At 43.0% G+C, this 25,825-nt stretch overlaps 1 protein-coding gene and 1 long non-coding RNA gene across 5 annotated transcripts in view; one reads left to right on the top strand and one right to left on the bottom strand.

The window, feature by feature from the left end:
* LOC105867052 (uncharacterized) overlaps window positions 1-21,446 on the bottom strand; it is a 30,428-nt gene extending 8,982 nt beyond the window's left edge. Inside the window, exons 1-7 of one of the 4 annotated variants that reach the window (XR_001152164.3) lie at window positions 21,252-21,446; window positions 14,570-14,711; window positions 12,850-12,941; window positions 11,953-12,054; window positions 7,268-7,315; window positions 4,756-4,886; window positions 2,238-4,026 (exon numbers count right to left, since the gene is read on the bottom strand). This is a non-coding gene — a long non-coding RNA (uncharacterized LOC105867052). Of the gene's footprint in view, window positions 1-2,237; window positions 4,887-7,267; window positions 7,316-11,952; window positions 12,055-12,849; window positions 12,942-14,569; window positions 14,712-20,210; window positions 20,257-21,251 lie in introns of those variants that run through there. The other 3 variants (XR_012916008.1, XR_001152163.3, XR_012916009.1) reach the window with 3 other exon arrangements.
* A 2,863-nt stretch (window positions 21,447-24,309) lies between these two features.
* Window positions 24,310-25,567, top strand: ZCCHC13 (zinc finger CCHC-type containing 13). The gene has a single exon (XM_075999224.1). The coding sequence runs from the start codon at window positions 24,427-24,429 to the stop codon at window positions 24,937-24,939; it is 513 nt and encodes a 170-aa protein (XP_075855339.1). The 5' UTR covers window positions 24,310-24,426; the 3' UTR covers window positions 24,940-25,567.
* Window positions 25,568-25,825: the final 258 nt, after the last annotated feature.

Genomic DNA, 25,825 nt, shown 5'->3' on the forward strand with positions numbered 1-25,825 from the left:
GTGCCACAATGCCTGGCTATTTTTTTCTATATATATTAGTTAGCCAATTAATTTCGTTCTATTTTATAGTAGAGATGGGGTCTCGCTCTTGCTCAGGTTGGTTCTGAACTCCAGACCTCGAGCAATCTGCCTGCCTCGGCCTCCCAGAGAACTAGGATTACAGGCATGAGCCACCCTGCCCCGCCTGGGTCATGCAGCTTTTGAAGTTACCCCATCCTACCATTTTGAGACACAAGAGCTAGAAAGCAATTTTTGTCACTATCTAGAGTGGCAGAGGTGAATATTTTAGGGATTCTATACATGAAAGTTGTAACATGTTAAGGTACTTTAGGTTAAAAATATTGAGTAAATAGGCTGGCCTGGTGGCTCACGCCTGTAATCCTAGCACTCTGGGAGGCAGGCGGATCAGTCAAGGTCAGGAGTTCGAAACCAGCCTGAGCAAGAACGAGATCCCACCTCTAGCAAAAACAGAAAGAAATTAATTAGTCAACTAAAAATATATAGAAAAAATTAGCCGGGCATGGTGACGCATGTCTGTAGTCCCAGCTACTTGGGAGGCTGAGGCAGGAGGATTGCTTGAGCCCAGGAGTTTGAGGTTGCTGTGAGCTAGGCTGATGCCAGAGCACTCTAGCCTGGGAACCAGAGTGAAACTCTGTCTCAAAAAGAAATAAACAATAAAAAAATAAATTGACTAAATAATGTTAAATTTGAATAATACAGAAATATTAAGAAATATTTAGGCCAGGCCCGGTGGCTCACGCTTGTAATGCTAGCACTCTGGAAGGCAGAAGCAGGCGTATTGCTCGAGGTCAGGAGTTCGAAACCAGCCTGAGCAAACAAGAGCAAGACCCCGTCTCCACTATAAGTAGAAAGAAATCAATTGGCCAACTAAAAATATATAGAAAAAATGAGCCGGGCATGGTGGCACATGCCTGTAGTCCCAACTACTCGGGAGGCTGAGGCAGGAGGATCGCTTGAGCCCAGGAGTTTGAGGTTGCTGTAAGCTAGGCTGACGCCACGGCACTCACTCTAGCCTGGGCAACAAAACGAGACTCTGCCTCAAAAAACAAAACAAAACAAAAAACAGTTGTTTTAGAATTTGTCTAGCACGTCCTTACCGGAAGCCACACCCCCCAAAAATAAAAATTAAAAAAAAAAAAAAAAAAAGACATATTTAGTCACCTGGCAGCTATAGAGTACAATATACCTGTGACATCATTTATGGGGTCTGCCACAGATACCTTCACAGCGCTTTCTAAGGAAAACTGAATTGTATAAAATTCCTATTCAATACATAGCCACAAAAAATAGTTTCATATGCACAAAAGCAAAGATAACCATGGGGTAAGCAATAATATTATGATCGGACCTGAAGTGAAAGCACTACTTTTTTTTTTGAGACAGAGTCTCACTTTGTTGCCTAGGCTAGAGTGAGTGCCGTGGCGGCAGCCTGGCTCACAGCAACCTCAAACTCCTGGGCTCAAGCGATCCTCCTGCCTCAGCCTCCCGAGTAGCTGGGACTACAGGCATGCGCCACCATGCCCGGCTAATTTTTTTATATATATATATATCAGTTGGCCAATTAGTTTCTTTCTATTTATAGTAGAGACGGGGTCTCACTCTTGCTCAGGCTGGTTTTGAACTCCTGACCTTGAGCAATCCGCCCGCCTCGGCCTCCCAGAGAGCTAGGATTACAGGCGTGAGCCACCGCGCCAGGCTTTTTTTTTTTTTTTTGAGACAGAGTCTCACTTTGTTGCCCAGGCTAGAGTGAGTGTTGTGGCGTCAGCCTAGCTCACAGCAACCTCAAACTCCTGGGCTCAAGCGATTCTCCTGCCTCAGCCTCCCGAGTAGCTAGGACTATAGGCATGTGCCACCATGCCCGGCTAATTTTTTTTTCTATGTATTAGTTGGCCAATTAATCTCTTTGTATTTTTAGTAGAAATGGGTCTCACTCTTGCTCAGGCTCTTTTTGAAGTGAAAGCTCTATGAAAAAAAAAAAAAATGATTGTGTGAATCAATGAGATTCTCTGGATCCCAGGAATTTGAAATGCAGAATAAGGAATGAGATAAAACACCCACAAAAGCTGAAGCTGAAAGGTTTCCCAAAATTAAAAAAAAGGTATGAGGGATGCATGAGCTCAAATAGTCTCGAAACAGATATTGTAAGTATGAACAAATGGGAAAGGAAAATAGAATAAAGACTTTTAAAAAAATGGAAACACTGTCAATAGCAGAGCTTTAGAACAATGATTTTTATCCAGACAGTACAATCCACTGACCATGCTGTGAAAATTTGAAGGGACATTCTTAGTTGTCACAATAATTGGTGTCACTACTGACATTTAATGCAAAACAGTGAGGGAGATAAGATATCCTGCAATGTAGCAGACTAAATATACCACCAGACTCACTACAAATACAAATTAGTACTTTGGTGCATAATAATGAGAACTTTGACGTAAAGTGATACCAAACAGCTCAGTAATTCAGAATATTGTTAGGAAAACAAAGTTCAAACAGAATAGGAACATTGGCATAAGATTTCAATGCTGTGTCAAATTACAAATGTAGTAGAAAAATTGGGTCTAATACCAGTTACTGCTTACTGCAAAACTGACAAATTTAGATGCAAATAAGAGAGGCTTTTTCAGGCCAGGCATGGTGGCTCATGCCTATAATCCTAGCACTCTGGAAGGCCAAGACGGGCGGATTGCTTAAGGTCAGGAGTTCGAAACCAGCCTGAGCAAGAGTGTGACCCGTCTCTACTGTAAATAGAAAGAAATTAATTGGCCAACTAATATATATAGAACAAATAACTTAGCCGGGCATGGTGGTGCATGCCTGTAGTCCCAGCTACTCGGGAGGCTGAGGCAGGAGGATTGCTTGAGCCCAGGAGACTGAGGTTGCTGTGAGCTAGGCTGACGCCACGGCACTCACTCTAGCCTGGGCAACAAAGGGAGACTTTGTTTCAAAAAAGAAAAAAAAAAAAAAGAGAGGCTTTTTCAGGCAGAGAACTGATGAGGTTCTTAAAGCTTTCTAAAATTCCTTATTATCCTGGAGAAGACTGGCCAACCAACTTCTACAATTGGATTCTTACGAAATCTCAAATCGCCTAACTGCTACCTGTGTAACATCATAAATAACCCCCTTCCCTTACTAGATTTAGCCTAAGTTTCTATTGCTGAAAACAAACCAACCCCAAACATGATTGTCTTTCAGTGGCAGCAAGAACAGGGTTGGACAGTAAGGACAAATCACACAATAATATGTGGCATATTTAAAATTGGTTATGAGTTTCCAATAGAGAACACTGAGAATGTTAAGCATACAGCAAAATGGAATACTAATAATCCTTATCTGCCTTTGCCTTTGAATTTCTGAGAACCAGACCTTACTTAAGCTCACCAGAGGCAAGGTTTGGGGCTACCACACCCAATTTCAAACATAAAAGAATGCAAGCTATGCACTTAAAATGCCTTAAGTGGTTAGGTAATATAAAACAATAAAATGGCAGGGTTTGGCCACCACACCCAGAATCCTAGCACTCTAGGAGGCCCAGGCGGGAGGATCCTTTGAGCTCAGGAGTTTGAGACCAGCCTGAGCAAGAGCCAGACCCTGTCTCTACTATAAAAATAGGAAGAAATTAATTGGCCAACTAAAAACATATGGAAAAAGTTAGCTGGGCATGGTGGCGCATGCCTGTAGTCCCAGCTATTCGGGAGGCTGAGGCAGGAGGATCGCTTGAGCCCAGGAGTTTGAGGTTGCTGTGAGCTAGGCTGATGCCATGGCACTCTAGCCTGAGCAACACAGTAAGACTCAGTCTCAAAAAAAAAAAGTGTAGAAAGAAATCAGCTGGACAACTAAAAAAATATATATAAAATAGAAATTAGCTGGGTATGGTGGCACAAGCCTGTAGTCCCAGCTACTCGGGAGGCTAAGGCAGAAGGATCTTCAGCCAAGGAGTCTGGGGATGCTGTGAGCTAGGCTGATGCCATGGCACTCTTATCAGGGTGACAGATTGAGACTCTGTTTCAAAAAACAAACAAAAAACAGTAAAATAGCCTAGTTACTATACAATGCCGTAAACTAGAGAACAGAAAACCATTTAAAATGAGCCTATTATTACTTTGCTTCAATGGGAATTTAGACTCCATCTTCTGATATTTCAGGAGATAGTAAAAATCTAGACTTCTATGTAATATCTTTTAATTTTTAAATATTCACCTGCTTTTAAAGAAAAACTGTGTTGGCCAAAGGTGACCATTCTACAGGAATAATCTAGCCCAGAGGATACCAGGTTTGCTCACAATGGCATACTCATTGTCTTTTTAAAATTTTTTTTTTTTTAATTTTTTTTAAATAAATTTTTTGCCGAGGCGGGAGGATTGCTCAAGGTCAGGAGTTGGAGACCAGCCTGAGCAAGAGCGAGACCCCGTCTCCTAAAAATTTTTTTTTGAAACAGTGTCTCACTTTGTTGCCCAGGCTAGAGTGAGTGCCGTGGCGTCAGCCTAGCTCACAGCAACCTCAAACTCCTGGGCTCAAGCAATCCTCCTGCCTCAGCCTCCCGAGTAGCTGGGACTACAGGCATGTGCCACCATGCCCGGCTAATTTTTTTGTATATATATTTTTAGTTGGTCAATTAATTTCTTTCTATTTTTGGTAGAGACCAGGTCTCACTCAGGCTGGCTTCGAACTTCTGACCTCTAGCAATCCGCCGGCCTTGGACTCCCAGAGTGCTAGGATTACAGCACTTACCCAGGGTAAGATAGCGAGGTCCAGTTGTTCTTCCCATTCCTCCTCAGCTGTTCTATGGCTAGCTCAGCATTTCTTTTGCTGTTGAAATTCTTATCTTCTTCTCCCACAATGAAGAGGAAATGTCCCTGAGCCTTTTCAATAAGAAAAAAAAGAGTGATTGGCCTCACCTCCAGTTTCTCGCCTGGCCTTACTCATTGTCTTAGAAAGTTGTTTTATACACAATATTACATTAGATGGTAAATGTACACTGGCTTCAAAAAATTTAGAAAAATGAAATAAAAAATAAAAAAAGAGACTACATTAGACCAAAGACACATACATATATATACTTAAGTACATACACATAGCTGGGACAAAAATTTCACAAAACAATACAGTCACCCCTCGGTACCCATCAGGGATTGGTTCTAGAAACCGGTACAGATACCAAAATTCACAGATGTTCAAGTCCCATATATAAAATGGTGTAGTATCTGCATATAACCTACGCATATCCTGTACACTTTAAGTCACTGCTACATTACTAATAATACCTAATACAATGTACATGCTATGTAAATAGTTTTCATACTATATTGATTTTGGGGGCATTATTTTCATGGCTGTATTGTTATTTATTGTTTTTTCCAAATATTTCTGTTCCACAGTTGGTTGAATCTGTGCATATGAAACCCATGGATACAGAGGACAGAGGGGTTCCTGTACGTACCTTTTGGGAGATGATGGCTAGTATTTTCCTATTTTCTTATCTATATTCTATCTTATCTATTGTTTCCTAAGCTATTCCATTCTAATGTATACAATTGCATTCAAAACTGTGGCCCAGTTTTAAACAATGTCCAAGAAAAACTGCCAAGTCCCTGGCCTAGTGTAAGATGCTGGGCTATAAAGACAATAGACACCTTCCAGCTTCTGTTTACTGCTTGTTTGCTAACCGCAAGGCATTATGAGTATATTATAGAATGCAGAGGGAAAAGACAAAGAGAGCGGAAACCTAAGTCTCTCAGCTAGGACCCGGAACAGGTTAGGGCCTATCAGGGGCAGGCTAAAGTAAAAATCACTGTGGGGCGGATGCATGACCAGTGTGTAAACAACTAAGTTATAAAAAGAGACTAACACACAAAGGAGGGTCCCTGCCCAGAAAAGAGGTCACTGTGCTGGCACTCTGGGGGCTTAGACCCTAGCTCGAGCTAGACAATAAAACTCCTTTTAATAATTACAGCCTCAGTGACTCTGTCTCTCTGTCCTGCGGCCTTGTAAATCTCAAATATAACACTAGTTAAACAGGTAGTGATATATACCCATGTTTTATACCACATGGGAAAAAGGTAACATTACAAATAAGCGAAAATTAAGAGGAAGCAGAAGCTATAAGGTTATAAAAGCATTTCTAAACATAATCTGTCAGCCTGAAGCATTTAAAAAAAATTGAAGCCCCAAAAAATTAAAGCCATGAGGGAGGGAGTACAAAAAAAAAAACCTTGGTGGCTAAAGCCTGTAATCCTAGTTCTCTGGGAGGCTGAGGCAATCCATTGCTTGAGGTGAAGAGTTCGAAACCAGCCTGAACAATAGCAAGACCCCGTCTCTAGTATAAATAGAAAGATATTAATTGGGCAACTAATATATATGTAAAAATCAGCCAGGCACGGTGGCGCAGGCCTGTAGTCCCAGCTACTCGGGAGGCTGAGGCAGGAGGATCGCTTGAGCCCAGGAGTTTGAGGTTGCTGTGAGCTAGGCTGATGCCACGGCAGCCTGCGCAACAAAGTGAGACTCTGTCTCAAAAAAATAAAAATAAAAAAAAAAACTAAAGCCAATTAGGTTCTTTGCAGACAGCTGGAAATCCTGGCAATCTGAGGCCACATTTCCACTAGACAACAATCAGCAAGAGCCAAGCACTAAAGCCTTCCCCTTTGGATGAAATGTCTATATTCCAAATGACCACAATCCCAAATCCTCCCTACCATCTGCTTAAAAGTGTCAGTTGTTGGCCGGGGGCGGTGGCTCACGCCTGTAATCCTAGCACTCTGGGAGGCCGGGGCGGGCGGATTGCTCAAGGTCAGGAGTTCGAAACCACCCTGAGCAAGAGCGAGACCCCGTCTCTACTATAAATAGAAATTAATTGGCCAACTAATATAATATAGAAAAAATTAGCCGGGTGGCCTATGCCTGTAGTCCCAGCTACTCAGGAGGCTAGGGCAGGAGGATTGCTTGAGCCCAGAAGTTTGAGGTTGCTGTGAGCTAGGCTGACGCCACCACACTCACTGAAGCCTGGGCAACAAAGTGAGACTCTGTCTCAAAAAAAAAAAAACCAAAAAAAAAAACCAAAAACAAAAACCAAAGTGTCAGTTGTCCTTTACCATCCCACTTACACTCTTGTTTATATTTTAGAGAAACTTCCCCTCTATCTATGGAGAAGTCTCTATCAAAGATGGATAAACAAAAGAAACGCACCCCCCACCAAAAGGCAGTGTGTCAAGAAAAAAGAAGAGAATGAATACCAGAACCATCTTACGCATTTATGCATTTGGATCCTGCCTGCCATCATTTGCAAATACAATCCCTGAAATAAAGGACAAAGAAGTCAGTTGTTAACAGATATATTAGAAGCTACAAGAAAAAGACTAAAAGAAGCACAGCCTGAGAGCAACTGCCATATTAACTGCACAACACAAAAGATCTATAAACTGCTGCTGCTGGTATACAAGTATCTAACTAAAGTGGGATATGACAGGTCTAATACATTTGTGTTCTCAGGAATTGGAATTGTACTATCAAAAGTAATCACACTAATCAAGGCCAGGTGCGGTGGCTCATGCCTGTAATCCTAGCACTCTGGGAGGCTGAGGCGGACAGATTGCTCGAGGTCAGGAGTTCGAAACCAGCCTGAGCAAGAGCAAGACTTCCTCTCTACTATAAATAGAAAGAAATTAATTGGTCAACTAAGGCCAGGCACGGTGGCTCACACCTGTAATCCTAGCACTCTGGGAGGCTGAGGGTGGTGGATTGCTCGAGGTCAGGAGTTTGAAACCAGCCTGAGCAAGAGCGAGACCCCATCTCTACTATAAATAGAAAGAAATTAATTGGCCAACTAATATATATAGAAAAAACTAGCCGGACATGGTGACGCATGCCTGTAGTCCCAGCTACTCGGGAGACTGAGGCAGGAGAATCGCTTGAGTCCAGGAGTTTGAGGTTGCTGTGAGCTAGGCTGACGCCACGGCACTCACTCTAGCCTGGACAACAAAGTGAGACTCAGTCTCAAAAAAAAGTAATCACAGTAAGCAAAAGGAATTGAAGCTGAAAGGATACACAGAAAGCCAACATAATGCAGAAGTGAGGCCATGAGGGCCATAAGCAAGCCACACTCATTCATTTCTGTATTGTCTATAGCTGCTTTCACACAACAATAGCAAACACCATATGGATTCACGCCTGTAATCCTAGCACTCGTGGAGGCCATGGCGGGCAGATCACTCAAGGTCAGGAGTTCGAAACCAGCCTGAGAAAGAGACCCCTGAAAGAAATTAATTGGCAAACCAAAAATATATACAAAAAATTAGCCGAGCATGGTGGCGTGTGCTTGTACTCCCAGCTACTTGGGAGGCTGAGGCAGGAGGATCGCTTGAGCCCAGGAGTTGGAGGTTGCTGTGAGCTAGGCTGACGCCACGGCACTCACTCTAGCCTGGGCAACACAGTGAGACTCTGTCTCAAAAAAAAGAAAAAAAAAACAGAGCACTGGAGAAAAGATTGTGAAATTCCTACTGCTGAGATCACCGTGAGTACCCTTACTACAACTTCCAAACCCTGAATGTATTCGACATTTAGAAAATTAATTACATACCACACAAAAAGAGATCAGCAATGGGAAAGATTTATATTTAAAAATAAATAAAATGTATAAATGAATTATGAACTATAAGAAAATATATTCACCTTCATATTGTGAAATACAACTGGAGAATAAACCATGAAGAAAAAGCTATTTGAGCTACATAAGAATTAATCACTTATGGCTCAAACTGGGGAAAATATCTGTAAGCTATGATAGATTAAAAATCAGTGGAGGCGGGAGGATGGGCAAAATACATAACCTTAACACTTGTACCCCCATAATATGATAAAATAAAAAAAATAAAAATAACAAAATAAAAATCAGTGGAAAAAAGAACTCAAAAATAAGACGTTCTCTACTATAAATAGAAAGAAACTAATTGGCCAACTAATATATATAGAAAAAATTAGCCGGGCATGGTGGCTCATGCCTGTAGTCCCAGCTACTTGGGAGGCTGAGACAGAAGGATCGCTTGAGCCCAGGAGTTTGAGGTTGCTGTGAGCTAGGCTGACGCCACGGCACTCACTCTAGCCTGCGCAACAAAGTGAGACTCTGTCTCAAAAAAAAAAAAAAAAAAAGACGCAACAAATATTCTCATCTTTTCTATCTCATTGACAATCAAAGAAATACAAACTAAAATATCAAAGGAGGCTGGGCAAGGTGGCTCAGGCCTGTAATCTTAGCACTCTGGGAGGCTGAGGCAGGCGGATTGCTCAAGGTCAGGAGTTCGAAACCAGCCTGAGCAAGAGCGAGACCCCCGTCTCTACTCTAAATAGAAATTAATTGGCCAACTAATATAATATAGAAAAAATTAGCCGGGCATGGTGGCGCATGCCTGTAGTCCCAGCTACTCGTAAGGCTGAGGCAGGAGGATTGCTTGAGCTCAGGAGTTTGAGGTTGCTGTGAGCTAGAACGCCAAGGCACTCACTCTAGCCTGGCAACAAAGTGAGACTCTGTCTCAAAAAAAAAAAAAAAAAAAAAAATCAAAGGAGACCATTTTTCACCTTTGCAACTAGCATATTTTTTAAAAACCATGATATAGGCCGGGCGCGGTGGCTCACGCCTGTAATCCTAGCACTTTGGGAGGCCGAGGCGGGCGGATCGCTCAAGGTCAGGAGTTCGAAACCAGCCTGAGCGAGACCCTGTCTCTACCAAAAATAGAAAGAAATTAATTGACCAACTAAAAATATATATACAAAAAATTAGCCGGGCCTGGTGGCGCATGCCTGTAGTCTCAGCTACTCGGGAGGCTGAGGCAGGAGGATCGCTGAGCCCTGGAGTTTGAGGTTGCTTCGAGCCAGGCTGATGCCACGGCACTCACTCTAGCCTGGGCAACAAAGTGAGACTCTGTCTCAGAAAAACAAAACAAAACAAAAAAAAAACAAAAAAAACCCCATGATATAGTGTATTGGTGAGGAAGTGAAAAAGAAATAGGCATTCTCATATACTACTACAGGGATTATACATTTTATACAACCTTAGGAAATGAACATGTATATGTGCAAAAATCTATCTATAGGAATGTTCACTGTAGCAATTACTTATACACAATTAAAAGGGCAGTAACTGAAAACAAGGTGCCCAGTATCAAATGCAAATTAAGTTGTTATAGTTATGCAGTGGTAAATTATATGATACTTTAAAAAAGATGTTATTAAAGCATATTTAATGGCATGGGATATATTAGAGATCTGCTCAGCTTTAAAAAGCAGGCAAGAACAGACTTCATTAATGACCCTAACATCAACAACTAACAAAGACTACCATGCCCCTCAAAACCTCACCTTTGGGCTGCGCGTGGTGGCTCACGCCTGTAATCCTAGCACTCTGGGAGGCTGAGGCAGGCGTATCACTCAAGGTCAGGAGTTCAAAACCAGCGTGAGCAAGAGCAAGACCCTGTCTCTACTATAAATAGAATGAAATTAACTGGCTAACTGCAAATGTATAGAAAAAATTAGCCGGGCATGGTGGCACATGCCTGTAGTCCCAGCTACTCGGGAGGCTGAGGCAGGAGGATCGCTTGAGCCCAGGAGTTTGAGGTTGCTGTGAGCTGGGCTGACACCATGGCACTCACTCTAGCCTGGGCAACAAAGTGAGACCCAGTCTCAAAGAAAAAAAAAAAAAGAAAGAAAAAGAAAGAGATCAAAGGTTTTTCCGTAAAATGGACTGCTTTTTACCTAGGGACTGTTAAGTGGCCATTTCCTTCATCCTTGGTGAATGTCTCTCTCCGGTCACTAAAACTTCCAGAGCCGGCCTGGCACAGTGGCTCATGCCTGTAATCCTACCACTCTGGGAGGCTGAGGCAGGTAGATCGCTCAAGGTCAGGAGTTCAAAACCAGCCTGAGCAAGAACGAGCCCAGTCTGTACTAAAAATAGAGAGAAATCAATTGGCCAACTAAAAACATATAGAAAAAATTAGCTGGGCATGGTGGTGCATGCCTGTAGTCCCAGCTAATTTGGAGGCTGAGGCAGGAGGATTGCTCGAGCCCAGGAGTTTGAGGTTGCTGTGAGCGAGGCTGACGCCACGGCACTCACTCTAGCCTGGGCAACAAAGTGAGACCCAGTCTCAAAAAAAAAAAAAAAAAAAAAAGCCTTCTAGAGCCTACTTTAGGAATGCTTAGACATGAATTGGAAGAGAAATTAAGTCCCCGTTGTTCTTAGACTGTTCGAGGAATAAAACTGACTTTTGTCCTCAGGATGGAGGTTCTGGAGCTTATTGTGGGGCTGACACGTGACCATTTTTCAACAAAGCATATATAACATATTCTTGCTGCAGATATAACCCATTTTGTGAATTCGCTTTCTTGGTGAGCTTAATTTGAGTGGGAAGAAATTCTGGAAGCAAACCGGATACTGTGAGATTGCATACTTTCTAGGATCAGCTATAAACACAAGCCCATGAAAAAGAAAATAGAGGGAGGAGGATTTGTGGATATAGTACATTCACCTATGCCAGGAGTTGGCACACATTCTGTGAAGGGCCAGATGGCAATACTGCAGGCTCTGCGGAGCACGTGGTTTCTGTCGTACCTACTTAACTCTACTGTAGCATGAAAGCAGCCACAGACAATAGTGAATGAGCATGACTGTGTTCCAACAAAACAGTCATAAAAACAGGAGCTTATGCCACCTAGCTTACTTGGGAACTATTTCAGTTGACCCTCAGCAGACGTGCTCACTGACTGGGTAAGCATATAATCTACCCAGATTGCTTTGAGAAGGATATATCATAGACTAAGTTGCAGGCTGTGAAAATACTAGCCTGTCACTTGTGCTCTGGAAATGGCATTTCTAGAAGCCTCCCTGACAGGAATCAGGGCAAAGTCAGTCCCGCCTCCCCAACTTACCTGTAATCACTGTGTTACCTTAATCACTGAGAAGACTCCCCTCTTCTGCTGTGCAGTCGCTAACATAGAAGATCTGGTGGACTGTAAAACACTTTTCAAAGATATCCTTCACAGTCCAGCCTGGTGAGAGATTGCAAAACAAAAAAAGACTGTTTGCATCATCTATGGCCTTGTCCACACTCAGCTTGGTCAGCCTCCACTACAGGGAGAGACAGTGGCAGGTATTAAAAGGGAGAATGGGAAGAGGGGAGAAAAACATTAGAGGTTGCTTAGTTTAACCCAACCATTTTTACATGCAATTTTTCACATCAGGCTGGGCGTGGTGGCTCATGCCTGTAATCCTAGCACTCTGGGAGGCCGAGGCGGGCGGATTGCTCGAGGTCAGGAGTTCGAAACCAGCCTGAGCAAGAGCGAGACCCCGTCTCTACTACAAATAGAAAGAAATGAATTGGCCAACTAATATATATAGAAAAAATGAGCCGGGCGTGGAGGCGCATGCCTGTAGTCCCAGCTACTCGGGAGGCTGAGGCAGGAGGATCGCTTGAGCCCAGGAGTTTGAGGTTGCTGTGAGCTAGGCTGACGCCATGGCACTCACTCTAGCCTGGGCAACAAAGCGAGACTCTGTCTCAAAAAAAAAAGAAAAAAAAAATGTTCCACATCAAATTGGGAAAAAGAAATTGATATAACACTTAAGACACATCATATATTTATTGTTTTTTTTTTTTTTTTTTTTCCCACCTCACAAGAATGAAAGTTCCATGATAGCAGGACCTTGGTGATGTCTAGAAGAGTTTCTGGCACTTAGTAAGTACTAAAGAAGTATTTGTTGAAGAAAGGCTGGAAGTACCACATCATGACCACTTTTCCTTCTCTTCTCTGCCAACTGAGGAACCCCTCCAAGACCTGACAACTTACCAAGGCTTTCCAACTGCTTCACAAGGACATCCATAGTAACAGTGATTCATTCATCCCGGCTCTCTGGTGAATTTGCTGGGCAGGAAGCGTCGCTATGAGTAACAGGCAGTTATTTATGTTGCTCTTAACCAATGACAAGATTTCTGGGTACCCAGGAATCTGTATGCTTAACAAGCACCCCAGGTGATTTCACGCATAATAAAGTTTTACACCTTGGAAATTTCCATCATCAAATAAGTGCAACTTTAGAAGCTACTATAAAAATCTTTCAGCATGAAATAAAAACATTTCTTGCTGCTGTGTATACAACTCAAAAAAAAAAAAAAAAGAAAGAAATAAAAACATTTCTGTTTCACATGGCCTCCTTGAATTTGATGGAATCTAGAAGAAGCACTGGGTAGAAGACACAGTACAGGCTTAGAATCAAATCCATTTTCTACACCAAGTAGCTATAATCTTGGGACAATTTCCAATTCCCCTATCTCCAAATGGGAGAATGTTTAGAAAAGGAGAGGTTAGACTCTTTATTTCACAGTATAGCCTGAATATTTTGAGGTTTTTCTTTACCTCACAATAGGAAAACATCCAGTAATTGTCTAGTGCCTATTAAGACCACCTTCCCAGCCAGGCGTGGTGGCTCACGCCTGTAATCCTAGCACTCTGGGAGGCCGAGGCGGGCGGATTGCTCGAGGTCAGGAGTTCGAAACCAGCCTGAGCAAGAGCAAGACCCCGTCTCTACTATAAATAGAAAGAAATTAATTGGCCAACTAACATATATATGTAAAATTAGCCGGGCATGGTGGCGCATGCCTGTAGTCCCAGCTACTCAGGAGGCTGAGGCAGAAGGATTGCTTGAGCCCAGGAGTTTGAGGTTGCTGTGAGCTAGGCTGACGCCACGGCACTCACTCTAGCCTGGGCAACAAGCGAGACTCTGTCTCAAAAAAAAAATAAAAATAAAAATAAAAAAGAAGTTCGAGACCAGCCTGAGCAAGAGCGACACCCCGTCTGTACTAAAAATAGAAAGAAATTAATTGGCCAACTAAAAATATATAAGCCGGGCGCAGTGGCTCACGCCTGTAATCCTAGCACTCTGGGAGGCTGAGGCGGGCGGATTGCTCGAGGTCAGGAGTTCGAAACCAGCCTGAGCAAGAGCAAGACCCCGTCTCTACTATAAATAGAAAGAAATTAATTGGCCAACTAACATATATATGTAAAATTAGCCGGGCATGGTGGCGCATGCCTGTAGTCCCAGCTACTCAGGAGGCTGAGGCAGAAGGATCGCTTGAGCCCAGGAGTTTGAGGTTGCTGTGAGCTAGGCTGACGCCACGGCACTCACTCTAGCCTGGGCAACAAGCGAGACTCTGTCTCAAAAAAAAAATAAAAATAAAAAAGAAGTTCGAGACCAGCCTGAGCAAGAGCGACACCCCGTCTGTACTAAAAATAGAAAGAAATGAATTGGCCAACTAATATATATATAAAATTAGCCGGGCATGGTGGCGCATGCCTGTGGTCTCAGCTACTCGGGAGGCCGAGGCAGGAGGATCGCTTGAGCCCAGGAGTTTGAGGTTGCTGTGAGCTAGGCTGACACCACGGCACTCTAGCCTGGGCAACACAGTGAGACTCTGTCTCAAAAAAAAAAAAAAAAAAAAGAAAAGAAAGACCACCTTCCTTGCTCCTTCCCACTAACTAGGTAAGCCCACCAAAGCCACTGACCACTTACCAAGACTTCACAAAGGTTTCATAACCACACTCGAGACGCTGATTTGAGCCTCTCCCAATTCTCTAATAACCTTGTTAGAGGTTAACCAGGCAGGGCTTAATATGGCTCTTCACCAGTGGTTTCTGGCTGCATTTGGTGTCACCTATAGGATAGGGAGAAGGAAGGAAACAGATGTAAGGTGGAACAGTTAAGGTTTGAGATCTAGCTTTAACTTTATTTTTACCACCTTAATCAAGCCATCCCCCAGATACACCATGAGGCTCAGATTTCACTCTTGCTAAGTATTCACATTAGCATCATGATTGTGGTTTTTTTTTTTTTTTTTTTGAGACAGAGTCTCACTTTGTTGTCCAGGCTAGAGTGAGTGCTTTTTGAAGTGACATGCTTTTTGAAGAAAACGGTTGACAGTCCAAAGCCCGTGGAGATCACTTTAGCAGGCACACAATAAATGTTTGTTGATGAGTCATTCATTTATTCATCCAATAAACATTTACTGAGGCCTACTAATGTGCCAGGCTGGGCTCTGGAGATGAAGACACCATCCCTGCCCTCAAGGAGCTCACAGTCTAATATGACAGGAAGAGAGACAGGCATATATACACAGACAATTACAATACAACCTGATAAGTGTTCAAACACTTATCAGGTTGTATTATAATGGCCGATGTAAAATTTCCTTCCAGGGGGTGCTGCTCCAGGCTGCTGTTGGCTGTAACAAGAGAGGGGAGGAATAAATTGCAGAAATCAAAGGTTAAATGCTCTTCAGCTATTTCAAATATGCAGGCTCACCCTAAACCCTGATCACAGATGGATTTGAGAACTAGACACTAGCACGATGTAAAATAGGACTTCTATGCTTAAGACAGGCACAGATCTCCAACAAAGCACCTTCTCAACCACCTCTTCTAAAACATGAGCCTTTTTTCCCTTCTTTTTGCTTATACACCTCTCGACCTCCCCACCCTACCACACATGAGCCTCGTTTAATATCTGCAGCTAACAAAATTCTGAAAAATGGGAGCTTACAACTAACTGGATTAACCCAGTGTAAGTGAATAGCAAAAAGCAGTTAACAGCTCACTTGGCACCTCTAAATCCAATAATTCCTATCTTTCACTGAAAAAAATAAAAGAATGTTACTAAATGCAAAATAGACAATACATAGCTCATGTAGTGGGGAATAACAAATTTGAAAGGTTTATTTAATAAACATAATTAAACAGATTCTTTGAACCAGAAATAATAGACCCGGTTTTAGGAAAGCAGAACTAGACCTCTCATGACCTTTGAGAATATCTAATTCACCGATACATTATAAATAAGAAAAACGAAAACAGAGAGGCAACACAAAGTTTTCAAAACTCCATTTTCAAAACTGTGTGATGGGGGAGGGGGGGAAATGGGCATTTATTGAAACCTTAAAATCTGTACCCCCATAATATGCCGAAATAAAAAAAAACAAGAAAAAAAAAAAAACTGTGTGATGGTGAGAGACTTATTTAGGAGTGACTATCACTGTAAATAGTTATTTGGTTCAGATGGTTTTATACAAAGAGAAGATGGCATTTTTCTGTGCCCCATACCTTTCTTTTTTGTTGTTGTTTTAAAAAATTTTTTTGAGACAGAATCTCCCCTTGTTGCCCAGGCTAGAGTGAGTGCCATAGCGTCAGCCTAGCTCACAGCAACCTCAATCTCCTGGGCTCAAGCAATCCTCCTGCCTCAGCCTCCCGAGTAGCTGGGACTACAGGCATGTGCCACCATGCCCGGCTAATTTTTTCTATATATATATTAGTTGGCCAATTAATTTCTTTCTATTTATAGTAGAGACAGGGGTCTCGCCCTTGCTCAGGCTGGTTTCGAACTGCTGACCTCTAGCCATCCGCCCGCCTCGGCCTCCCAGAGGGCTAGGATTATAGGTATGAGCCACCAGGCCCAGCCCCACACCTTTCTTAATAAGGCTCAGGAGTTAGAGACCAGCCTGAGCAAGAGAGAAAGACTCCATCAATAATATAAATAGAAACAAATTAGCCAAACAACTAAAAATAGAAAAAATTAGCCAGGCATGGTGGCACATGCCTGTAGTCCCAGCTACTTGGGAGGCTGAGGCAGGAGGATCGCTTGAGCCCAGGAGTTTGAGGTTGCTGTGAGCTAGGCTGACGCCACGGCACTCTAGCCCGGACAACACAGTGAGACTCTGTCTCAAAATAAATAAATAAATAAATAAATAAGGCCTAAGTTTTTAATGGCTCACTTGGCTCTGCACCAGCAAACTGGGCCAATGACATCAATAAGTAATTGGCAGTTACACTGAGATCCCTGTTTTGGGATCCAATGTGTCCATGCGTCTGTTATTTTATAAGCGTAACATACTATTTTCCCCTAAAGTTATCACACTGCTCTCACCTACACACTGTTCTGCCAATTGTCAGTCGGCTCTCAATGATTTCCCAGGTATTGCAGTTTGTTCCTATTAGCATTTCATATGCCCCCAGCACTTAGTAGTATCTATAAATGTGGACATTTCACTCTTGTCCATATCCTCCTTCCGATCACTCATAAATATTTAAAATAATACCAATCCCTGAATGGATGGGAGAGAGAGGACAACCCTTTTGTTGCTTGTCTAAATTGGTTTCTTATTAGGGACAAAATGTTGCCATCTTTTCCCTACTCCCAAAGCTAGAGAGTACCACTGTTGTGTAGCACTCACAAGAGCTTGCCTTTTAGATTAAAAAAAAAAAAATGGCTTTCCATTTGAAAGTCAGATAGATGTTATCTCAAATTGGCTACCAAGAACCTGACATGTATCCCACACAGAAGCTGTATTTGGAATCGAAAACATTTCTTCAGACTCAATGGCAACCAAACATTACTAGGAGAATATCTCCAACAAATGACATTTGTCCTTTACAAATAAATTACATGCAGGCCCAAACTGAATGATTCACAAAAAGAAATAAGAGCTGATAATTAAGATCTAAAAGTCCAGCCTCACCAATAAGAGAAATGTATCATAAAACAAAGATTTCATTCTTTTACATATGAAATTAGCAAAAATAAAATATTTAAGAACCTAAATGGGTGTAAAAATCGACAAAATTTTTTGGAAAGCAATATGGCAACTCTTTATAATGTCCAAATCTTTTGACAAGTCAAATTCTAGAACTCTATAAAGAAATGACCCAAAACAGATAACAAAAACTAAATGAAAAGATAGTCTTTACATAATTTAAAACACTGAAAATCTGTAAAATACTTACATATAACAGAGTATCAAGAAACCATTAGGTGAGAATTATAAAGAATGTAAACATGAAAATATGCATGTTGTAATGTTAAAGACAAAATGCAATATAAAATAGTGCACATACATGATCAACTGTAGAAAAATGAAGAGAATGAGAAGATGTGAGCAAAATTATTAACACTGGTTACTTCTGGGTGGTGAAACTATCAGTCTTTTTGTCCCCATATTTGATGGTTATCCTCAAAGTTACAATGAATATTTACCAAATTTGTAGATTGAGGGAGCTATTCAAATTTAAACAATGGAAGAAAAATCACAAAATGGATGATAGATTTGACCACATGATTTCAAATCTCTACTAGCAAAAAATTTTTAAAAATTAAAAAGCAAACAGTAACCTGGAGTAGGTATTAATATTACAGAAATTTTAGTAAAATAGTGTTTATTTACAGAACACATTCAAATAGATAATAATAAACCCTAAACTAAAACTTCAACAGATAAATCAGTATAAGGTATAGACCATCACTGTATGAAAGAAAATAAAACTTATGAGAAACACATGGAGGAAAAAAGAATCCAAACTCACTAACAACCAAGAAATGAAAAAAATAATACTGGTTTTTACCCACAAAAATAATTTTTTAAGAAAAACATTCAGTGCTTGTGTGAGTAAAAATTGGTACAAACTTTTTAGGAAGAAACTTGACAATACATATTGAGTGTGAAAAATGTTCATAACCTTTGATGTAGTAATTCTACTACAATGTATGTAACCTAACCAAATAATAAAAGAAATACATGTATTTTCAGTCTTTTATTACAAGAAAAAAGGCAATAACCTTTTTACTATTGTACATTTGGATCAACACACCAAAATATTAATAAAGGTTAAAGACAAAAAAAAAAAACTCTATGCAGTAAATGACTGGTTGGCTCAGGGTTAGATCAGATCGCAAATCAGGCAAAACAAGAAGGGTGTGTCCAGCCTGCTGCTGTCGGCCATTTTAGACCCTCTGCAGAACAAAAAGCACAGAAGACATGGGTAGTTAAGGATAGCCACCCCAGTAGGCACCAACTCAACAATTCTTTACTTTTTTGTCCCCTAGGTATGTTACCTTGTACAATGGGTGTTGTCAAAAGAAGCAAACAACTCTCCTTTCTAAAATTGTTTAGAAAAGTTACAAACAAAATTTGAAATCATAAAAGAAGAGTCCTTTAAATTTGTCCTCTCATTTTAGGGGATAAAGTATAATGCTTAAGAGCATAGGAGTCTGGAGCCATACTACCTGGATAAAAATCTTGTCTCAGCCATTCAACTAGCTGTAAAGCCTTGGAAAATTTAATCTGTGTCCCTCAAATTTCTTATTTGTAAAAACTGAAGAATAGCACTGCTATTTGACAAGATTGCTGAGAGCACTAAATAAATTAAGGCTTATGTTAAACCACACACACCAGTCAGTACCTCGCACATAGTAAGTGCTTTAGACGTTTAAGTGTAATCATTATTATTACAGATAAACAGGCCCAGAGAAAGAAAAGGTCCAGCATGAGATAGCTAGGATTACTGGAAAAGATGTGTGCTTCTCACTTCTGAATCCTGTGCCCTATGTACTACACACACATGCACTAATAATTTAGTGCATATATATATGCACTAAATTATAATAATATATATGCACTAAATTATTATTTTAGCGGTTAACAACAAATCCTAACGGGCAGCTCTCAGAGAGACTGCCTTAAAAAAAAAAAAGAAAAAGAAAAACTCCAGTCTTCCAGCTAGACAAAGGCGTGCTGAAAGTTCTACATAAGAAAAAATAATTTAGGAAAGGGTGTAAGCCCAGATCAGCTTCATACCATCACTACTATTAACTACTTTCAATCTCTTTACACGCCAGTATGAGTCCCAGACAGCCAAACTTCAGGTTTAAAGCAAAGTGTAACAAGCGTTTGGAAACATAGCAAATCCTCATCCCGATGTTCTACAAGGGGAGAAAATTAAGGGCTTTTGGCCAACATAACAGCAGATTCTCACATTGCTTTGCTACTGTGATGGGAAGAACAGTGTATCTATCCAGAGCCAAGTATAACGGCCCCAAATCCGCAAACCAGGCTGAGAGTCCTCCGACTGTGTACTGCCCAAGTGTGGCCTGTCTCCAAGCGCTCCCTTTTTACGCATTTCCTACACGCGGCCAGCTGCCGCGACCTTTTGCAGAGTCATCATCGCCTCCGCATTTTTAAACCCACTCATCGATAGGCCAGTGAGTGGATAAGATTCTGGCTCAATTCCTAGTGGATTTGGCGACAGCGTAAGACAACTCCAACTACCAAGGCAGATCTTTTTCTCTGCAGACCCTGCTCGCCCAAGATGGCCAAGCAAAGACAACTTACCTCCCCCCTCGCCATTTTGCAACCTTAATAACTCGTAGGCTGCGCGCCTCCCCTCCCCTCCCCATCGAGTCATTCTGTCTGAAATACGCATGCGCGTCTCTCCCTCCCGACAGTTGAACCCGTCACCATGTTGTCTCAATTACGCATGCGCGCCTTCTCCCCCTCCCAGCCGCTGTGGCCAACTCCTAGCAACGTAGCATTCTCAACTACGCATGCGTGTCTTTCGCTTTCGCCCTTCCACCCCGCCACTCCGCCTAAGCGGGGCGCGTGCGTGCCTCCCTCTCCCCGCGACCACTGGAACCCCTTCCCCTCAAGTCAGGTCTTCTCAAACACTGCATACTTGGGCGCCGCCATTCGGCGCCGCGTCTCCCCATCCTCTCAAATACTACGGGTACCGTGCTAGTCCTCTCCCATTCTCTCCCTTCCCTCTCCCACCGTTTTTTATATATAATATATATGCCTGCTGCTGTCTGGACGTGTTTCTCGCCACAGTTGTGCCCCAGTGCCAATGGCGAGCCATTAGCAACGTTCTCAAAAATGCAGGTAGATAGGATAAACTATGGAAGTTGAATTCGGGAAAGAAGGCACAGCAGGAGATAGAGAAGGGCAGGTCCCAGATCTAGATGGAATCCGCCCAGGCCCCAAGGGAGGGGCTAGAGTAACCTTGGATTCATGTAACAAGACCCGCCGACGTGAACAAAAGCAAAGGAAGCTTTCATAAATGATCGGATGAGCCTTAGCCTAAAGCCTCACCCTTTAAATACACCTGCTACAAGTGAGGCACCCCAAATTTTGTAAACAGGAAACCTTATGGAAAATACTCCTGCTCAGGTGCCTCGACCCGGGTTAGAGGAAATGAGTCTGCATCCCTTTTGCAATGGGAAGGTAGTGCTCAACATCGTTTTGGAGAACTGAAGCCCATCCTGGACCCCATTTTTTTCCTCCCGTGAACCGGAAGAATGCACAAATTAAGGATCACCCTGGCCCAAGTTCCCTCCGCCGCCCTCCATGTTATGTTCTTCCCCTACATCGTTCCTTTACCTCCCGGCTGAATCGAGTGTCGTAGCAGGAATTCTTAAAGCCAGCAGTCCCAAGACTGGGTGGAGAGAGCGGCGGGACAGACAGAGAGCGCGCCTGAGTGGCAGCAGCAGGCCTTAATGGCAGTGGACAGCAGGCAGGGGACCGGTGGCTCAAGCCGCAGCCCTGATGCCAGAAAAGGACATCCTCCTAGATCGCCGCACTGTGCTTCCAGCGCATGCGCCGCGCGCGCCCTCCCGCCCCTCCCGCCCCTGAGGGTCTAACCCTTAGCAGTCCACCGACCTCCTTTCGCCCCTCCGCCCGTTCCCTGGTCCCTAGTCCGCCGTGCTTCTTCCACCTTACCCCTCCCCTTGGTCACACCGGCCTCCACCATCATCCCTCCCTCAGCCCATCCTTTCGTCAAACCGTCTCCCGTTTTTTTTGTGTGTGTGTTTTTTTTTTGAGACAGAGTCTCGCTTTGTTGCCCAGGCTAGAGTGAGTGCTGTGGCGTCAGCCTAGCTCACAGCAACCTCAAACTCCTGGGCTCAAGCAATCCTCCTGCCTCAGCCTCCCGAGTAGCTGGGACTACAGGCATGTGCCACCATGCCCCGCTAATTTTTTCTATATATATTAGTTGGCCAATTAGTTTCTTTTTATTTATAGTAGAGACTGGGGTCTCGCTCTTGCTCAGGCTGGTCTTGAACTCCTGACCTCGAGCAATCCGCCCGCCTCGGCCTCCCAGAGTGCTAGGATTACAGGCGTGAGCCACCGAGCCTGGTCCCCTCTCCCGTTCTTTTTTTTTTTTTTTTTTTTTGTTTTGTTTTGTTTTTATTAGGCTTAATATGTTCAACCCTCTCCCGTTCTTAGCCCACCATTCGGTTGCCAAGTCTCAGTGTTGGCTACTTTAATTCCCTGAGGCACTTAGTGGCCTACCCTCTGATTCCTGACCCTTCTCTGCCTCTCTGCAGCCCTACTCCTCTCCTTTTGGCCCTGGTGTTGCAAATTGTAAAAAATACAGCAAAAAAAAAAAAAGTCATTTTTAAAAAGAGTATTATATCCACACAATCCTCTCTAAAGTGGTTCTCAGGCTGGGCCAACCAGCCAGCGTGGGGCAAACAGAACACTTTATTGACGATGGCCCACAGAGAAAACCTAGAGACAAGGAACCAGAAGACCCCTCACACGGAGCAAAAATGGCAAGGGTGGTCAATCACTTTGAGGGGGAAAGGCAGTATGCCATCAACATGGAGGACTTGGCCAGGCATGGTGGCTCACGCCTGTAATCCTAGCACTCTGGGAGGCCGAGGCAGGAGGATTGCTCGAGGTCAGGAGTTCAAGACCAGCCTGAACAAGAGTGAGACCCCTTTTCTACTAAAATTAATTGGCCAGCTAATATATATAGAAAAAATTAGCCTGGCTCGGTGGCACATGCCTGTAGTCCCAGCTACTGGGGAGGTTGAGGCAGGAGGATGGCTTGAGCCCAGGAGTTTGAGGTTGCTGTGAGCTAGGCTGACGCTACGGCACTCACTCTAGCCTGGGCAACAAAGTGAGACTCTGTCTCAAAAAAATAAAAATAAAAAAAAGGAATAAAAAAAAAAACATGGAGGACTATTTTCTTTCTCTTCAGAACCCTGGTATTCTCTGGACATTAAAAATACTATTCATGCCAAATGTTTAGAGGCTTAAAAAAATAATACTGTTCAGTGTTTGTCACTGTTAACTACAAGGCTTGTTCCTGTCTTCTGTAAGAACACAAATATTAATTTTCAGAGAAGTGGCATCATTTATTCAAGAGGCTCTGAGGGCCGGGCACAGTGGCTCACGCCTGTAATCCTAGCACTTGGGAGGCCGAGGCAGGCGGATTGCTCGAGGTCAGGAGTTCGAAACCAGCCTGAGCAAGAGCGAGACCCCTGTCTCTACTATAAATAGAAAGAAATTAATTGGCCAACTAATATATAGAGAAAAAATTAGCCGGGCATGGTGGCGCATACCTGTAGTCCCAGCTACTCGGGAGGCTGAGGCGGGAGGATCACTTGAGCCCTGGAGTTTGAGGTTGCTGTGAGCTAGGCTGAAGTCATGACACTCACTCTAGCCTGGGCAACAAAGCGAGACTCTGTCTCAAAAAAAACCCAAAAAAAACCAAAAGAAAACAAACAAAAAAAAACTGTGGGCATGTATAGCCTTAATTAAAATATAAACCTAAAGGAAATTTTCCACTTGAAACACTCATTTTTGGGGGGACTACAGGCACACGCCACCATGCCCGGGTAAGTTTTTCATTATATATTTTAGTTGGCCAATCAGTTTTTTCTATTTTTAGTAGAGATGGAGTCTTGTTCTTGCTCAGACTGGTCTCGAACCCCCGACCTCGAGTGATACTCCCTCCTCGGCCTCCCAAAGTGGTAGGATTACTGGCATGAGCCACTGTGCCTGGCCCTAAATCTTAACTATGAGAAATGCCACAGATCACATTTTTTGAACAGGAAGGAATGCAAAGTCTATCCTAAAGACCCAAGTGTTTCTAAGCATGGGTTACTGACACTAAGAAAAAAAAAAAAGAAAAAAAAAACAGAAAATGTAAAAGTAAAGAAAAAGAAAAAAAAAAGACCCTAATGTTAAAACAAACAAACAAAAACAAGACAACACCACTCAGTTAATTGATTGTTGCCCTTTTGGTTTCTTGAGCACACGGAAAGTTGGGGCAAAAGGGCGGCTGGAATGCCTGTGACATCTGTGTTTGTTTATTTATTTATTTATTTCAGCATATTATGGGGGTACAAATGTTTAGGGTACATAAATTGCCCATGTCCCCCCCCAGAGTCAGAGCTTGAAGTGTGACCATCCCCCAGACTGTGCACATGTCACTCATTATGTGTGTATACACACATGTCCTGTTCCCCACTGCCACCTGCTAGACACCCGATATATAGTGTTCCTATGTGTCCACTTGGGTGTTGATCCGTTAATTCGAATCTGCTGGTGAGTACGTGTGGTGCTTGCTTTTCAATCCTTGGGGACACTTGACTTCGTAGAACAGGGTGCCTGTGACGCGCTGACGGGGCCGTGCGCAAACCTTGTGTGACGTCGCAGAGGCCTTTTGAGTAAAACGGCCATTTGTTCCTAAGCCACCTTAAGGGGAGTCGCGTCGGGGCCTCCGGGACAGCAGTGGGCCCGCTCACCGGAAGATCTCACCGTAGCCATGAGCAATAAGGAATGTTTCAAGTGTGGACGGTCCGGTCACTGGGCCCGGGGCTGTCCTAGAGGCGGGGCCCGAGGCCGGGGCGCCCGCGGCCGCGGCAGAGGGTCTCCGTGCTGCTCCACCACCGTCTCCGACAACTGCTACCGCTGTGGGGAGTCCGGTCATCACGCCAAGAACTGTGACCTTCTCGAGGACATCTGCTACAACTGCGGGCGAAGCGGCCACATCGCCAAAGACTGTAAAGAGCCCAAACGAGAGAGAGAGCAGTGCTGTTACACCTGCGGCAGACCCGGTCACCTGGCTCGCGATTGTCATCGTCAGGAAGAGCAGAAATGCTATTCTTGCGGCGAATTTGGGCACATTCAGAAAGACTGCACCCACGTCAAGTGCTACCGATGTGGTGAGACCGGCCACGTGGCCATCAACTGCAGCAAAGCAAGCGAAGTCAACTGCTACCGCTGTGGCGAATCGGGACATCTTGCGCGGGAATGCCCCATTGAGGCTACCGCTTAAGTTCCTTCCTGTGTCCCCTCCCCCTCTCTCCTTTTGCTGATTGATAATTGTATTATTTTCTCTGGAACCTCTTCACTGACCAAAAGGTTGATAGATTGAGGCTACTCTCAGACCAGTGAGCTTTAATTACCATGTTAAAGAAGGAAAGGGCTGCAACAAAAATCTCAAAAAAAAAAAAACCAAAAAAAAATACACGTGAATCACTTCTAGATGCTTCGCAGTTAAGGTGATACTTCTGTGCAGTACATGGAGCCAGTTATGGAGTCGTCACTCTGAGCATAGTCAGTTTCTCAGTTGTTTTGCTGAACTTGGAGTTAACGCATTTAATTAGGAGATTCCAGTAGTGTGCCAAGAACCATTAGAAGAGTTGAAGATAAGTGAATAAATCAGAACAAGTTGAGGAACACAGGCCTAGAATCTATTAACAGGAAAAATATGTAGTATGTCAGATGAAGGTAAAATGCCACAGAGAAAAAAGAACACCAGGTAAAAGGATAAAAAAAGAAAGTGTATGTTGGACGATGAGGGGAAGAATGTGGTGCTGTTTTAGATACACGAGGCTACCCTGAGGAGGTGATATTTCCTCAGAGATCCATAGAACAAATAAAGCTGATTCTGGAAATATCTATGACCTTGCCAAAGTAATTTTAATTTTTTTTTTTTATTGATGGCTTTGAATTATCTGACCTCATTAGCTTTTAAATAATATTGAAAGATATCTCTGTCTGGCCCCTCATAGAGTGTGTAGTTTAATGAAAACAAATCAGAAAAAAAGATGTATAAATGTGAGTTGCTTTGAGAGAGAAAGAGCAATCAAAAAAACCAAAACAAAACAAAAAACCTAAACTACAAATCACACTCATACGGACATTGATGTCAAAGTTTG

This window comes from Microcebus murinus, chromosome X, assembly GCF_040939455.1.
Source record: "Microcebus murinus isolate Inina chromosome X, M.murinus_Inina_mat1.0, whole genome shotgun sequence".
NCBI classification, from domain to species: domain Eukaryota; kingdom Metazoa; phylum Chordata; class Mammalia; order Primates; family Cheirogaleidae; genus Microcebus; species Microcebus murinus.